Source organism: Chionomys nivalis, chromosome 6, assembly GCF_950005125.1.
Source record: "Chionomys nivalis chromosome 6, mChiNiv1.1, whole genome shotgun sequence".
In the NCBI taxonomy this organism is placed as follows: Eukaryota; Metazoa; Chordata; class Mammalia; order Rodentia; family Cricetidae; genus Chionomys; species Chionomys nivalis.
Window position 1 is genome coordinate 95,097,047 of NC_080091.1, and position 15,510 is coordinate 95,112,556.

Here is a 15,510-nt window from a genome sequence, read left to right on the forward strand (position 1 = left end):
ATTTTTTCCAAAGCTCTGTGGTTTTTCCATGGTTTAATGTGTGACCAGTTTTCATGAAGTTTGGTGTACACTCAGAAGAGTGTGTTTTTTGAGCTTACTAAACGAAGACTGTTAAAATATCAGTTGAATTTAGAATTTGTCGACTTCTGCTTTGAATTTTGTGCTCATTCTATAGACTTTGATAGCGTATTCCTAGGTGCATGCCCATTTAGCATATTGACTGATCCCTGGTGCTATCATCAGGAAACAGCCCCAGTTCCCTTCAGCTGGTCAATCGCATCACCATCTTCCCATTTCCTATTCTATTCCTTTGAAGCATCTGTTTCATGTGTGGCATGCCTGGTAGTTTTGTTTCGCTATCAGTTTGACAATCCTGGCTAACCTGCTATCTCATCTGGTCATTGTCTTGCATTAGTTAAACATATATTTTATTGCATTATTTTAGTATTTTATTTAAACATTCTCTGATTAATCTTATAGGAAATGCTCTAAATTATAGCATGCCTCGTTGACTTATGAGTGTTTTATGTTAGACTTTTATCAATTTCTGGACCTTCTATTATATTGACATCATTTATTTTCCATCTCCATGTCTTGGCTGTTTCATGTATTTATTATGTGTTTTATGCTCCACAAGGTATCACTGTTTTATAAAGGCCATCTTCCTTTAGTCACCCACACACTCACTTCCTCTGTGTCTTCCCTGTAACACCTGCTGGTTCTCATCTGGGATCACATCCTTTCAGTCTGGAGTTATCCACTATTAGGAATCTGTTACCAATGGAAAAATATTTCTAAAATGTGTTCATTTTTGCTTTCATTTTTGAAGTCAGTTTTCAGAGCAGAGATATTGAAATGGGCTCTGTGGAGCACTTTGGAGATTTCCTATTGTGCTCTGGCGTCCATTATTTCTGCCGAAGAGTGAATTAGTCCTCTTGTTGGTCATTTGAAGGTTATGTGTTTCTTATTTTGCTGCTTTATTAACTCTTCTGTTTTTATTTTGTTTTTATCAGTTTAAATATGGTGGGCTTAGATATAATTTTAAAAAGATTTTTATACATAATTAGTAGTATTGTGTGTGTATGTGTGTGTGATGTATGTATGATTTGTGTATGATGTGTGTGTGGTGTGTATGTGATATGTGTGTGGTGTGTGTGTGATTTGTGTATTGTGATGTGTGTATGTGTGTGTCATGTTTGTATGTGTGAGTATGTGTATGATGTGTGTATGTGTTTGTGATATGTGTGTGATTTGCGTATGTGTGTGTGATATGTGCATGTGTGTGTAATGTGTATATTAATAGGATGTATGTGAATGTGGGTACAGCATTCAGTGAGATCAAACAGAGTGGTAGGAAGGCTATGTCCTCCACCTCCTGTCTTCCATGAGGTAGAAAGCTTTGCTGTACCGAGAGACCCTTCCTATGGAGTCACTGTTCTGTTAGCATGCCTCTAAAAGTCTCAACAGCTGGATCTGTCTTCTGTCATCTGTCTGTCTATCTGTATATCTGTCTATTAGTTACCTATCATCTTCTGTTGTTGCTTTGTGCAACCAGAGAAAGTTGTGCTGATAATTAGCTGGTGTACATTGAAGTGAAAAGTTCATATTCATGAGTGTGTGTGATGTTTGTATATGTTTGTATTTATGTGTGCATATACAAGTAGAAATCAGAAGCTGGTGTTAGGTGTCTTCCTTAGTCACTCTCTACTTATATTTTTTATTCAGATACAGGGTTTCTTTTGAACCTGGAGCTCATCAATCCTTCTAGGCTGGCTGACCAATTAGCTACCAATTAGATTTGCCTGTCTCCCCCACCCCCTCACTGTGGTTAAGGACAAATGCCACCCCATCTGGCTTTTACCTGATTAGTGGGATCTGAACTCAGGTCTGTTTGATTTGTACCATAAACTCTTGGCCAACGGAGCCACCTCTCCATTCTGTTTATATTCTTGATGCCTGTTGCATGTGTCCTGTGTAAGTGTTTGAAAAAGTTGTCCAGTGTAGTTGGCACAAATCCAAGCATCCTGTGAGTAGAAAGGAAGCTTCATGTGAAATCTGCATCCATTCAGGACACTGGAGGCTTTTTTCTTTGGTTGATGAATATGGTATGAGTAGCTTGAGGTGGGGAGAAACTAAGTCACACAGGAGGAGAAAATATGTTCCTCTTTTTAAGATAAAGCTGACAGAACTAGGAGACAATAACAATCCTACTCCATTAAAGGATTTGTTCAAGAAATGACCTATGTTGTAAAAAACAATGAATAGTATACTTTAGAATATAGATTTCCTCTACAAACAAATGGAATTTCATAGCAGTTCTATAGAATGTAAACAGAAGTCAATATACAGATAAATGATTTAAAATGATATTTGAAAGACTGCTTCAAAGATAATTGTTTACTGCTAGACTTTTGTGAACTTTCAATTTTTCTTAAACTCGGGGCACTTTAATGTGCCCCTAAAAATGTATGCTGGGAGACCAGGGTTTGTGGGCACTGAGGAAACAATACTGGAATGCTACATGGGCATTGAAAGTTCACTGGTGCTTGAGCCTTTGGACACTGTTCCTATCTAGCACTCGAGCCGAAAAGGCTGCCTAGCTAAAGTATGCGCTCAGTATATACCAGCTAGGGGATTTTTATGCTTGTGGATAAAGGAGAGTTCAGACCAGACTGAAACATTCAGTCATTTTTTTTTCTACCAAGATTATTTTTGTAATATAGTGCAGGATGCGCTGCCAGGAAAAGTCCCAAGAAGCTGAAATCTCAGAAGAGAAAGCTGTTAACTTTGTCCAGTGCTGTAACTTGTTCTTAGACAAAGTGATATCATTGCCACCTGAAAATTAAAAGAACAACAGTGGTTCTTTTGTAACAGAATCCAAATAGCTAGATGCCCATCAGTAGATGAATGAATAATAAGAATTATATTAAATATATAACAATTATATATATTAGAATATTCTTCAGCTTTCAAGAAAGATGAAGTCACAACTTTGCAGAAAATGCAAGGGCTTTTTGTTTAATATTAGGCATGGTTGCTCAATCCTCCAAAGAAAACTAACTTGCACATTCTCCCTCATTCATGGACCAGCCTATAATGTATGCATGTATATATGTAAATGCACTATGTGTGACCACAGTGAAGCATTTAGGTGACAAGGAAGAAGGGAATGCAGATAAAGGACACATGAGCTATGGAAGAGGCTATAAAGCTAATTGTTTCTCTAGTTTTATTTCTCACTTGGTTTTTCATAGTGGATGAATGCATAAAAATGTAATTGCTACCGAAGGCATAAAATCCTACATGAACTCCCAGGGCTTCAGAATGGCCCTTCTCACTGACCATATGTGAAGATCCAGGGCTTCAGCATAGCCGTTGTTACTGTCCATAAGTTCACTGAGATGGACAGAGTTTGGATCTGGGCAGGAGTCTGCTTGAGTACATACTTTATTCTAGCTGTCTGATACTTGTATTAAACAAGCAATTTTTACATTTAAAATAGAACTGACAAGGTTCTATGATGGTTTAGATGGAAGAGGAGGGAGTTCTTAAGGTGGTTCCTGGGTTTGGATGTCTCTGTGGATGGGGAAGACACTCTAAGAAGGGAGGGTTCCTACCTAGGAGATCATCTCTTTTCTTCCCGGGGATGAGGTCGTGAGTGAAGTTACTATTTTAGGAAGACTTAGCTTGTGTTTGAAAATCATTTGTATAGAAAAAGGTTGCTAGTTTCAAAATTAAAAACAATAATCTGCCGTTAAAGGGCATTTGAATGAATGATGCAGAAAAACTGGTTTAAAATCCCATTGACAGTAAATGGGCTATGTAAAAGCTCTGACAGCTCATGGAGCAGCTTTTCCTCCAGGTCAATACTTGTATCATCTACAACAAACTATGCTAATTAAATCATTAGAAACACATGGCAGTTGAGGAACTGTTTTGAGCTGCTGCTTTTCCGACAGAAGGCAGAGGATTCTAGGATTGACAATAAGTAAGACTTGAATCTGAGCAGTGCAGGGTGTGTCTCTGGAAACGAAGTTTCTCTCCAGGCTAGATATGCCTAGAAAAAAGAAAAAAAATAAAACAGGCAAGCTCAGACTTGCACCCCACCCCATGTCAATCAAACCTAAGGAGGGGCTGCCTTTAACCTTGGAAGAGGAAGTGGGATAGAAGGAAGTGTCAGAGATGGCAGATTCACAGGCTCCGATTTAAGTCTATGGAGGAGTAAATTTCTTCCTACCTCTCATTCTGCTTCTTCATAAAACATGGGAATAGTAGCCATTTTACAAAATATAGGATTAAATAAGATATAGAAGAACACTACCCCTGCACTGTATGTGCACGTGTGCAACAAAGAAGGGATGCATACGTGCACCCATGAAGGGTACTGCTTTGTAATCTCACAAATGCAACTTCTTCCTCTTTCCTAGATCTGCTCCCGTGTGACAGCTGCATGGCATGGGAATTTTCCATTGAGAGATAGGATTATAAATGATAATTAAATTGATATCATAATTACTACCAGTAAAATATTCCAGATATTTTAAGGGTTTAATTCATAATATATGGTTATTCTATAGGTGCAGTTTTTGATCAGATCAAGAAACAAATATGTCTCTGCAAAAAAATTTATAAGCTTGTAGATCATAATATCAAAACCCAGAATGACATGAATCATTCATGCTTTTCATTACTTCTGTTATTGCTCCCACAGTGAGAAAAAGCTCATCACAGATGCCCTCAATAAGAACCAGTTTCTGAAGAGACTGGACCCCCAGCAGATCAAAGACATGGTGGAATGCATGTACGGGAGGAGCTACCCACAGGGCAGCTACATCATCAAGCAAGGAGAGCCAGGCAACCACATCTTTGTGCTGGCAGGTGAATTTCACACATTTTTTTTTTTGAGTTCTCATATGAAACGTTTTTGCTGATTTTGGCCTTTTTAAATTTTAATTAAAATTTTATTTTATATTCTGACTGCAGTTTCCCCTCCCTTCTCTCTTTTTAAACCATTCCTCTTCTGTTTCTGTTCAGAAAAGGGCAGGCCTCCCATGAGTATCAGCAAAGTTTGGTGGCATATCAAGTGGTAAGACTAAGCACTTCCCTTTGTATTCAGGCTGGGCAAGGCAATCTAGATAGGATGATGAAGAGTCAGCCAAAGCACTGGGGACAGGAATTGCCAGGAGTCCCACAATAGACCAAGCTACACAACTGTCACATATATGTAGATGGCTTAGGTCAGTCCCATGCAGGATTCCTGGTTGTTGCTTCAGACTCGGTGAGTTCCTATGAGCCAGGTTAGGTGACACTGTGGGTTTTTTGTAATGTCCTTAACTCCTCTGGCTCCTACAATCCTTCCTTCCACTCTTTAGGAGGATTCCCTGAGGTCTGCCTAACGTTTGGCTGTGAGTCTCCGCATCAGTGTCTATCAGTTACTGGATGAAGGCTCTCTAATGACAATTGGGGTAGTCACCAATCTGATGACAGATAGCCAGTTACATATCCATTATTGATAGGAGTCTTAGCGAGGTCATCCTTACAGATTCATGGGGGTTTCCCTTGCACGAGTTTTCTACCTGACCTTGAAATCCCCCCTCCCTTTCCAGTCATCTCTTTCAGTACTCTCCTCTTCCACCCATCCCCCAACTCAATCCCCCAAACCAGGAGATCTCTTCTATTTCCTATTCCTGGAGAGAGTCATAAGTCCTCCCTTGGGTCCTCCTTGTTCCCTAGCCTCTCTGAGTCTGTGGATTGTAGCAAGATTATCCTTTGTTTTATAGCTAACAGCCACTTATAAGTGACTATATACTATGTCTTTCTGGGTGTTGGTTACCTCACTCAGGATGATTTTTTCCTAATTCCATCCTTTTGTTTCAAATTTCTTGATGTCATTGTTTTCAACAGTAGAATAGTTCTTCATTGTGTAAATCACCACATTTTCTTTATCCATTCTTTTATTGAGGGGCATCTAGGTTATTTCCAGGTTCTGGCTATTACAAATAAAGCTGCTATAAACATAGTTGAGCAAGTGTCCTTGTGGTATGATTGAGCATCCTTTGGGTATATGTCCAAGATTGGTATATCTGGGTCTTGAGTTAGATTAAGTCCCAATATTCTGAGAAACCACCATATTGATTTCTAAACTAGTTGTACAAGTTTGCACTCCCACCAGCAATGGAGGAGTGTCCCCCTTATACCACATCCTCTCCAGCATAAGCTGTCACTTGTGTTTTTGATCTTAGCCATTCTTATAGGTATAAGATGGAATCTCATAATCGTTTTGATTTGCATTTCCCGTATAGCTAAGGGTGATGAACATTTTTTTGTGTGTGTTTCTATGCCATTTGAGATTCTTCTGCTGAGAATTCTGTTTTAGGTCTGTATCCTAATTTTTAATTGAACTATTTGATATTTTGATGTCTAATTTCTTAAGTTCTTTATATATTTTGGAGATCAGCCTTCTCTCAGATGTGGGGTTGTTGAGGATCTTTTCCCACTCTGTAGGCTACTGTTTTGTCTATTGACAGTGTCCTTTGCATTACAGAAGTTCAAATTTTAGAGGGATAGGTGATCACAGAAAATACTTTCTTCTTACAACCTTTTTTCTTGCCTGTTTCACACCTGTTTCGGCAACAACAGCCTTCTGACAGGAGAAGATAGGTCATTAAGTCAACAAATATTTATGGAACCTGCTAAGAGAGGACAAGCACCTCACTCCAGTCCATCTTGTTCCTTGTCAGTAATTCTGATCAGTCTTGGCTAGAGATATTACTGCAGCCTTTGAGACACACAGCCCACATGGAAATGAAAATTAGTTGGTTTCTTATTTGAATTAATTATGGTAACATTTAAGGACTGAATTGTCTGGCTTAATTATCTGCCTGAGCAAATTAATTTGATAATTAAAATTCTCTTCTTTATAAAATACAGCATGAATATCAAATAGTACAGCATAGTTATCTTAAACTCTTGATATTCCATATAATCCTTCTGTATTATTCAAATCCCATGAGCTATAACCAATTAAGCAAAGAACCTTGACATGAACTAAGATTCAGCATATCAACAAGATAGCTCCACTAAGTGGTTGTGATAGAGTTAGAATTAGCTGTAATAAGAAGTCATTGAACTGCATATCTAATCTGTGGAATTTAGAAACAAAAGAAAAAAGACCTTTTTCTTCCTGGAATATAGTTCTGTCCTAGCAAACATCTTTGTTTCTCTTGTCTGGCACTTATAATGAATGGTTCCTGGAACAATATCAGCTCTTATATCAGGTTTGTTGAATTAAGTGGATGACATAGTGATCCAAGCTATTTGGGAGTAGGAGAACGAAAGGTTGACATTGCTTCCCCAATTTTTCTTCCTTCAAAAATTTAGATATTTTTGCTTATGGCTTTTTTTTTTTTTTTTTTAGACAAAGCTTCGTTTAAAGATGAAAGAAAAGAGGGTTCCCAGGGCAAAGCAACAGTAGGAAGTGTGCTCAGTGCTCTGTTTTCTCTGCCCCAGCTTTGTGTAGGTCTAGATATGGACTCGAATGGGAGGTTTAGCAGCAGAGGACCTTGGGATAACTTTCCAGGGTTACACAGACAACAACTGATGCAAGTCAGTTGTAGCACTAGGTAACTTGACCTGGCAGCCAGGCCGTCATGGCTCTGATAAGTTTTCCTTTCCTCAATAAAACAGCTGTGCAAGGTTTTTAAGAAACACTGATTGTTGGGCTCCTGGTAAGAGAGAAATAGTTACATTTTTCATTGGGCAGAATGAATATTGTTAGTATTTACATAACATTTAACCTGTGCTATCTATTGTTTTAAGTTCCTTACATGTATTAACACTCAATTTTCATGATTACATGAAATGTATGCGATTCTCCCCACCTTCCATGATGAAAAGCTGCTCGGTGTGAGTAAGTGGCAGGTCTGGATCCAGGCTGGATCTTTCACCCACGCTGGTGTAATCAGCTTGCTAAATAGCGCAACTGAATGCTTTGTATGATTTCTGGTTATTTTTTTTCTCTATGGAACCCAGATAGGTTTTGATTATTTCTGTTTTTTTTAAATGCTACTTGACAGAGGGTAGACTAGAGGTGTTCCAAGGAGAGAAGTTGCTCTCGTCCATCCCAATGTGGACCACTTTTGGGGAACTGGCAATTTTGTACAACTGTACCCGTACTGCCTCTGTGAAAGGTAAGAAGAGAGAAGCTGTGGGGTCACCACTGTTATCTAAGGTTGTCCCTAAGCCAAGCTGGTGGCATTCTGCCCTATATACTCTTATTCATAAAAACATAATTGCACTAAAAAGATTCATATGTGATCTTTGATACGAATAATTCAGGTTAAGAAGAACTTTCTCCAGGGTGGGAATTAGCTCTTAGGCAGCAGTGTCTAAGCATCGTCAAAAGACAGGCATTCACATCTTTGTGCATTCAAGACTTTTAACTTCCAGGTACCTACTTATGAACTCTTTAGTATCTGCCTTGGCTTCAGGCTGGCCAGGATGACTCAGGAACGCATCCTATGGATGTGGTGTGTAACTGGAAATTGCAAACTATTTGAATATCATCCTACCCAAATCAATCCTGGTACCCTCTTCTAAATCCTGGAAGATTTCAAAACTGAAGTGATGTAAAATTACCCACTCGTTCATTATTTCCTCTCATTTGCTTGTTTAAATAGTACATTCCCAATGAATATATAGTCACTGGCTAACATTTTGGAGGATTTTCTTTTTCTGATGCTAAACACTGTTGTATTATCTTCTCAAATTTTCTAAAGCTATTACGAATGTTAAAACGTGGGCGCTCGACAGAGAGGTATTCCAGAACATTATGAGGAGAACAGCCCAAGCCAGGGATGAGGAGTACAGAAATTTCCTCAGAAGGTGAGAGTAACCATGTGACAGAAGCAGATAGGTCAATATTTGCCAGTGTAATGATTTTCCTAAGTTTCCCCAATTCAAGCAGTTTCTATATAATTGAAGCAAGCAGCAAAAGATTTCCCTTGCAGCAAATGGCAGCAGATACCAAAAATTATATTTACTTATGCATGGAGTTATTTTCTTTCTATTCCTTTTATTTCTGTATCGAAGGAGCGAGCTATAGCATAAAAGATCTAAAAATTCACCTGAGCTTGCTCACCAGGCTTTGCAAAGCACTTATGGGCTGAGAGAGTCCAGCAAAAGACTAATTTTTTAAAAAATAATTTTAGTTATTATTATGATGTTTGTTTATTTATTTGTGTATGTGTGTGTGTGTATGTGTGCAGATGTATGCACTTAGATGCCCCTGTTACCTACCTCTGGAAACACTGATTTTTAAATAGACAGTACAGTAAGATTAATAATCAAAGAATTTGTCACCGTTAATTTCCATGTCCCCATAGGCTCAGTGTTTACTTAAATTACAATGATTTAGATGAAAATCTGATCCTTCAGTTTAAATAGAGCAACTAACCCAGGCTCTAAGAGACATTGAGAAGCAGAGAAAAACATTTTTCCAAATGTTAGTCACTTAGAAAACCAGCCACAGTGTTTCCGTGTTTCCCCCAGAGCTGACAGGATAGGATTATCGCCATTGTAGGATCTTGGTACCTTCGTTTTTGCACCTATGGCAAATGCCTAGAATAGTATAGTGCATATGAATGATTTCCAGTCGTCAAGAAATTCTGTTATTTATGGGTTTTCAGTTATTTAAATTCTTATTTTGGAAAAACTGAAGTGCACCACATTATAATAGTAAGTGAATGTAAAACTTTAGTGACTGTATGCAATGTTTGTTTTTCAAGACATAATTAATTAAAGGTTGGGTGTGGTGTTGCCTGCCTGTAATCCCAGGGCTTAGTGGGTTGAGGCAGGAAGATCATAAGTTCAGGGGTAACCTGGGCTACATAGTGAGACTTTATCTCAAAACTTTTCCTAATTAAAAATGATAATTAATTTAAGGTTTCTTTTTAACTTCGAAGTGTTTCCTTGTTGAAGAATTTACCTGAAGATAAACTAACCAAGATCATTGACTGCTTGGAAGTGGTAAGAAATTTTCAAGTAAATATCATTAGAAGATTTTAGAATCTATGGGCTAGAGAGATAGCTCAGAGGTTAAGAGTATTGCCTGCTCTTCCAAAGGTCCTGAGTTCAATTCCCAGCAACCACATGGTGGCTCACAACCATCTGTAATGGGGTCTGGTGCCCTCTTCTGGCCTTCAGGCATATACACAGACAGAATATTGTATACATAATAAATAAATAAATAAATATTTTTTAAAAAAATTTTAGAATCTAATCATGTTACTAGTACTATAAATAAATAAAGAGGAAAAGATGATAGAACACTAACCTACAGAGACCAGGAGCAGGTTTTGATTGTGAGAACTCTTTGGCCCACTTACCCTGAATTAAGGGACCAGCAAGGCTTAGATAGCTTTGAAACTTGCGAAAAGAAATTGGATTTGCATGGGTAAGATGAAATTTGATTTACATATTTTAATCTTTTTAGTACATTTTATCCAACTAATCTGCCTTACTCAAGAGACCTTTGATTTTCTCCAATTAACATCACAATCCCCGCAGAGTTTTCACAATATAAAGGAATCAGCGAGGCATAATTAGAAAACAGGGTACAGAAAGGGCATGCTGGGGCTGTGGGGGAGGTGTCTGCAGCCAGACCATGCAGCACGCTGCACTCATTCTGGGCCGTGGAAACACACTGGGAGAGATTGCAATCGAGCGCTTTACCTCTTTCAATATCTAGAGGCACACAGCAGATTGGAGCGTGTTCCAAAGCTTATTCCTGGCATCCCCAGATGGCTGGTTTTACGCCGTGTTGTCAAGCCTTATTGTGAATAATGCTTTTATAATGTACCTTGGGTTTTGATGATACTCAGTTTAGAAGAAACCTCTTCAGATTTCAGAGATTATAATTCATTGAAACTAAAATGACTTTTCTGAGGTGAAGAGGAGGTAGGGATTGGTGGCAGTATTGTACCTGGAGGTGACACCCGTGCAGAGCTGCTCTCAGTTGTTATGATTGACAGGGGCCCACCTGCTCTGATCATTGACATGCCCCTGTCAATCATAGCAATGTAAACTCCTATGTGCTGAGAAGGAAGCAGTAACCATTTCACCCTAAACCTAAATGACGTCAGTAGTGTTTAAACATAAGTCATGAAGCATTCAATAGTTTATCAAGGACAGGCTATGGGGACATCATGTCCTGCTCCTGTCCTCTGGGGCTTTGGATGTGACATCAGCTTCAACAAGCCTCTGTTGTCTGTATCCCTTTGGGATTTTCCCAGTGTAACATAAACCAGTCACAGATGTTACAAATTAATAATTCATCCTAATTTCTTAGGGTGCTTTTCTTTTCAGGCCAGAGAAGCCCTATATATACATATTTTTTGTCGTTGTTAACCAAAGAAATCTGTTTTTAATATTACTAATAGAGGAGAGTCACCAGACGGGAACCCCATGCCGACAGCAAATATGTGAACTTGATGTCATTGAAACTAAATATATTGATTGTGGACATAGGTAACAGCTACAGAATATGTAGATGGATCTCTCGAATTATTAATTTGAGTATTACTTAGCAGCCAATTCAAGTTTGTAAGCTCCGTCTTTTAATAACACCCAGCAAAGCCTGATTGCATCTCAGCATCTGCAGACTGTGGTGCCGTTTATAAAGGCTTCTTTATTCTACCTGGCAAACAAGCGTGTCTCTGTAATGTGTGAAAATTCTCAGATGTGGAAGTGATTAGCAACGGAGTAATGGGATCTGTTTAGTTCTAAGAAAAACACATAATTTCCCAGCAAAACTTGATTCCTGACCCATCCATAGGGTCCTCAACAGAGTTGGCCCCACCCCAGTGTGGGCAGGTATGACCGAGCACTTACTGAGTTCTCAGAGCCCATGTCCTGAGACCCACAGTCTTCCAGAAAACAAAAAGGTATCTGAACTTCTGCTTGGTAGAGAAGCCTTTTGGAGTGGCATTTCATTTGTATTTTAATTAATAAAGCTTGCCTGCAGATCAGAAAAGTAAAACAGCCACACTGGCCAGCCTTATACCAGGCAGCAATGACACACATCTTTAATCCCAGGAGCCACACCAGCTTGCCATAGAAACCAGACAGAAGCCATTCACACCCTTAACCCCAGAAATAAAGGGGAATATAAAATAAAGGAGACAGCTCTTGGTCTTAGTTTCACCCTGAGAATCCTGGAGGCAGGATCGCCACTTCGGACTTAGGTTGAGGTTAGAGCCAGTGGCTGGCTGCTTTGCTTTTCTGGTCTTCAGGCAGGCTTTATTAAAGTTCAAATGAAATGCCACTATAGCCTTTCCCCCCTTTTCCTTTATGTACAGGGAGAAAAAGGCAGAGAGAAGGGTTGAGAGTCCTTGTTTCTCTGTCCTCCAGTTCATCACCCCCCACCACACACATACGCATACGCACACACACACATATGCACGCGCACACACACACGTACACATGCACACACACATACACACACATATGCATGCACACACACATATACACACACACATACACACACATATGCATGCACACACACATATACACACACACATACACACACATATGCATGCACACACACACACACACACACATGCAAGCACAAGTGCATGAACACCAAGCAGTGGATCCTGTGAGGTTCCAAAGACACCCAGCACAAATGGCTAACTCTGAGGCCTATGCCAAAGTGCTTGGGCCACCAGGCCTGCTCTGTACCCAGCTCCTCTCTGCTTTTCCCACCCAGCTCTCTACACTAAAACTTTGTAGCCCAGAGGTTGGGTCTTCCTGCCTCCAGCTTTCCTTTCCTATATAACCCTGCCATTTCAGCAACTGGCTCTCTTGGTTCCTATTCTCTTTCTTTTCTCTTGCTCTTTTGCCTCCACTCTTGGCTCCTTGGTCCCCTCTTTTGCCCCTCTCTCTTCTCCCCCGCCCCCACCCGCTCTTAGGCCTGTTCAGTCTGCTGCTCATGTTTAGTGTACTTCTTTCTGGCCCTGCTATGTACTCTTCCAGATGCCTCTGGCTGTACTCTCCCTCCTGTCTACAACAAAACTCTTTTCCTCAACCATACCTTGGACAGTCAGTTCTTCCTTTTTCATTCAGATCCTATGTATTTAAGACTCAGACTGCTGCATTCCAACACCAAGCATTTGACTCTGGGAGTCCAGTTTTTCCATCAGTTTTCTTGAACTCAGGTCTCCCAGAGCCTTCAGTTTGAAGGCTGCCATCTTCTGGAAGCCTCTGCTCATGTTCTGAGCTGAACATGGGTGGGGATAATGGCACCCAGTCATTGCTGTGCTTTAGGATGTAGCTAATGACAGTCGTAAGGCAAGGTGCAGGTTTGGAGTAGTGGCCACAGTGGATGATACTGAAAATTCTAATGTGGTTCTTGTTCCTGGGCAATCATGAAACAGGAAGACAGATGACACAAGAGTGTCTTGTGTCCATGCAGGCAACAGTGAAAAGCGTGGAATTTGTGTTCTGAGTTACAAACACAGAGATTAAGCAGGAAGTTGCCTGTTGGGGCAGAACTCTGAAACCTGACCCAGTGGCTCTCAGTTTTGCTACCCTGATGTCTACCTTTGCACCTTCCACAGAGCTCCAGCCGTGGCAAGGGTGTGAGAGGCACAGCAATGTGAATGTCTGTATCCTTCTTCTGATCTGGGTGCCAATAGAAAGGCAGATTCCCAGGAACCCACCATACTCACCAAATCAGAAGCTGATAGAGAATCTCAGTTCACTGTTTCAAGATTTCACAAATGGGATTCTTAAGCTCACTTCAGTTTGAGAAGCACCAGGGCAGGGGTGAAAAGGGATTGAAAGCATGTTTTGTGGAGTGGGCCATGGACTACCTCTTCATTCCAGAGATTACCACTTTAAATCATGTTTTTCAAAATCTAGTCTCTCTGTGCATGCTATATGTAGTTCAGGTGAGTGTGTGGGTATATACGCATGTGTGTATGCATGTGATGTGTGAAGGGATCAGAGGACAGTTGTGGGTGTCATTCCTCAGACACCACCCACCTTTTCTTTTTAACAGAGTCTCACATTGGTCAGATCTTACTGACTAATATGGCTGGCCAGTGATCCCTAGCAATCCTTTGTCCTTACCTCCCTCATGCTGGAATTTCAACCAAGTGCTCCCATATCCAGCTTTCAAAAATATGGATGATGGGGATCAAACTCAGGGACTCCTGCCTGTAAGACAGTCACCTTATGTTGTGATAAGAGCGGCGGGGCTGCGTCGCTGGCACCCAGCCGCCCGCATGGCTAGCTTTATGCCCCGAAATAATTACACGGAAACTGTATTCTTTTAAACACTACCTGGCCCATTAGTTCCAGCCTCTTATTGGCTAGCTCTTACATATTGATCTAACCAATTTCTAATATTCTGTGTAGCACCACGAGCTGGCTTACCAGGAAAGATCTTAACCTGCGTCTGTCTGGAGTGGGAGAATCATGGCGACTCACTGACTCGGCTACTTTCTCCCAGCATTCTGTTCTGTTTACTCTACCCACCTAAGGGTTGGCCTATCAAATGGGCCTAGGCAGTTTCTTTATTAATTAACCAATGAAAGCAACAGATTAAAAAGAAATCACTCCCACATCAACCTTATTGACTGAACCATCTCCCCAGCTCTGTGAGCAGACCTTTGAACAATGAACTGGGATTCATAGTCACAGAATGAATTACACATGTGTGCTTCTATGGATGAGTGTGCATATATATGGGTCACATTTGTCAGTCATCAATACATTGTACAATGAAAATTTGTAGCACAAGTTCTAGATTTTGAGGAAGTCTGGGATTATTTTTGCTTTTACTCTGTCACTCTGTAGTTGCTTCCCCGTTTTTAGGTTTTCTGTGTAAGAACTCAATTTATGGCCTTTTGCTTCATCAGCACAAAGGGTGTCTTCATAAGAGTGAGAAATTATATCTGTAGGGGTGGGTGTCCATTAACATTGTTTTTTTTTCTGCTCTTGTCTCATTCTGTTCTGAAATTGATTTCTTTATTTTTATTTTTTTTCACATAGTCTGTATCCGTCTACAGACTTCTAGACATGTTTCTTTAAAAATTCCTTTCGGGCCATGGAAACCCATTTAATAAAACAGTTTTGCAAACTCAAAGTAGAAGTGTAGACATGATTTTAAGTATCTACATGTGTGTGTACCTTTATGGGTATATCAAATATCCATGTAAAGTGAACCATCTCCCTACAGGATAGAGTCCATGACTTCTCAGTCTTCTAAGGGACCCAGCGATGTAACCACAGGACAGTCACTGTTTGCACTTCTCTTTTTGGTTGCGGTGTCTGCCCTGGCCTGACTGCCTGCATTCCTCAGTTGGCAAATACTGGGCAGTCTAGCATCATAGCCAGCAATCACCACTATATATTTTTGGTCTGACCTATTTCCACAGCCTTTCCTCATCTATGAGTTACTGTCCATGCACCGGGAGGTATTATTTGCCTTCCTTCCGAGGTTTGGGG

The 15,510-nt window shown here is 40.1% G+C and overlaps 1 protein-coding gene across 1 annotated transcript in view; it reads left to right on the top strand.

The window, feature by feature from the left end:
* The window catches only part of Prkg2 (protein kinase cGMP-dependent 2), a 106,411-nt gene that overhangs the window by 29,912 nt on the left and 60,989 nt on the right, over nt 1-15,510 (top strand). The window contains exons 3-6 of the mRNA XM_057772998.1: nt 4,712-4,878; nt 8,076-8,189; nt 8,778-8,883; nt 9,963-10,026. Coding sequence (XP_057628981.1) covers nt 4,712-4,878; nt 8,076-8,189; nt 8,778-8,883; nt 9,963-10,026 — 451 coding nt within the window. The remainder of the gene's footprint in view (nt 1-4,711; nt 4,879-8,075; nt 8,190-8,777; nt 8,884-9,962; nt 10,027-15,510) is intronic.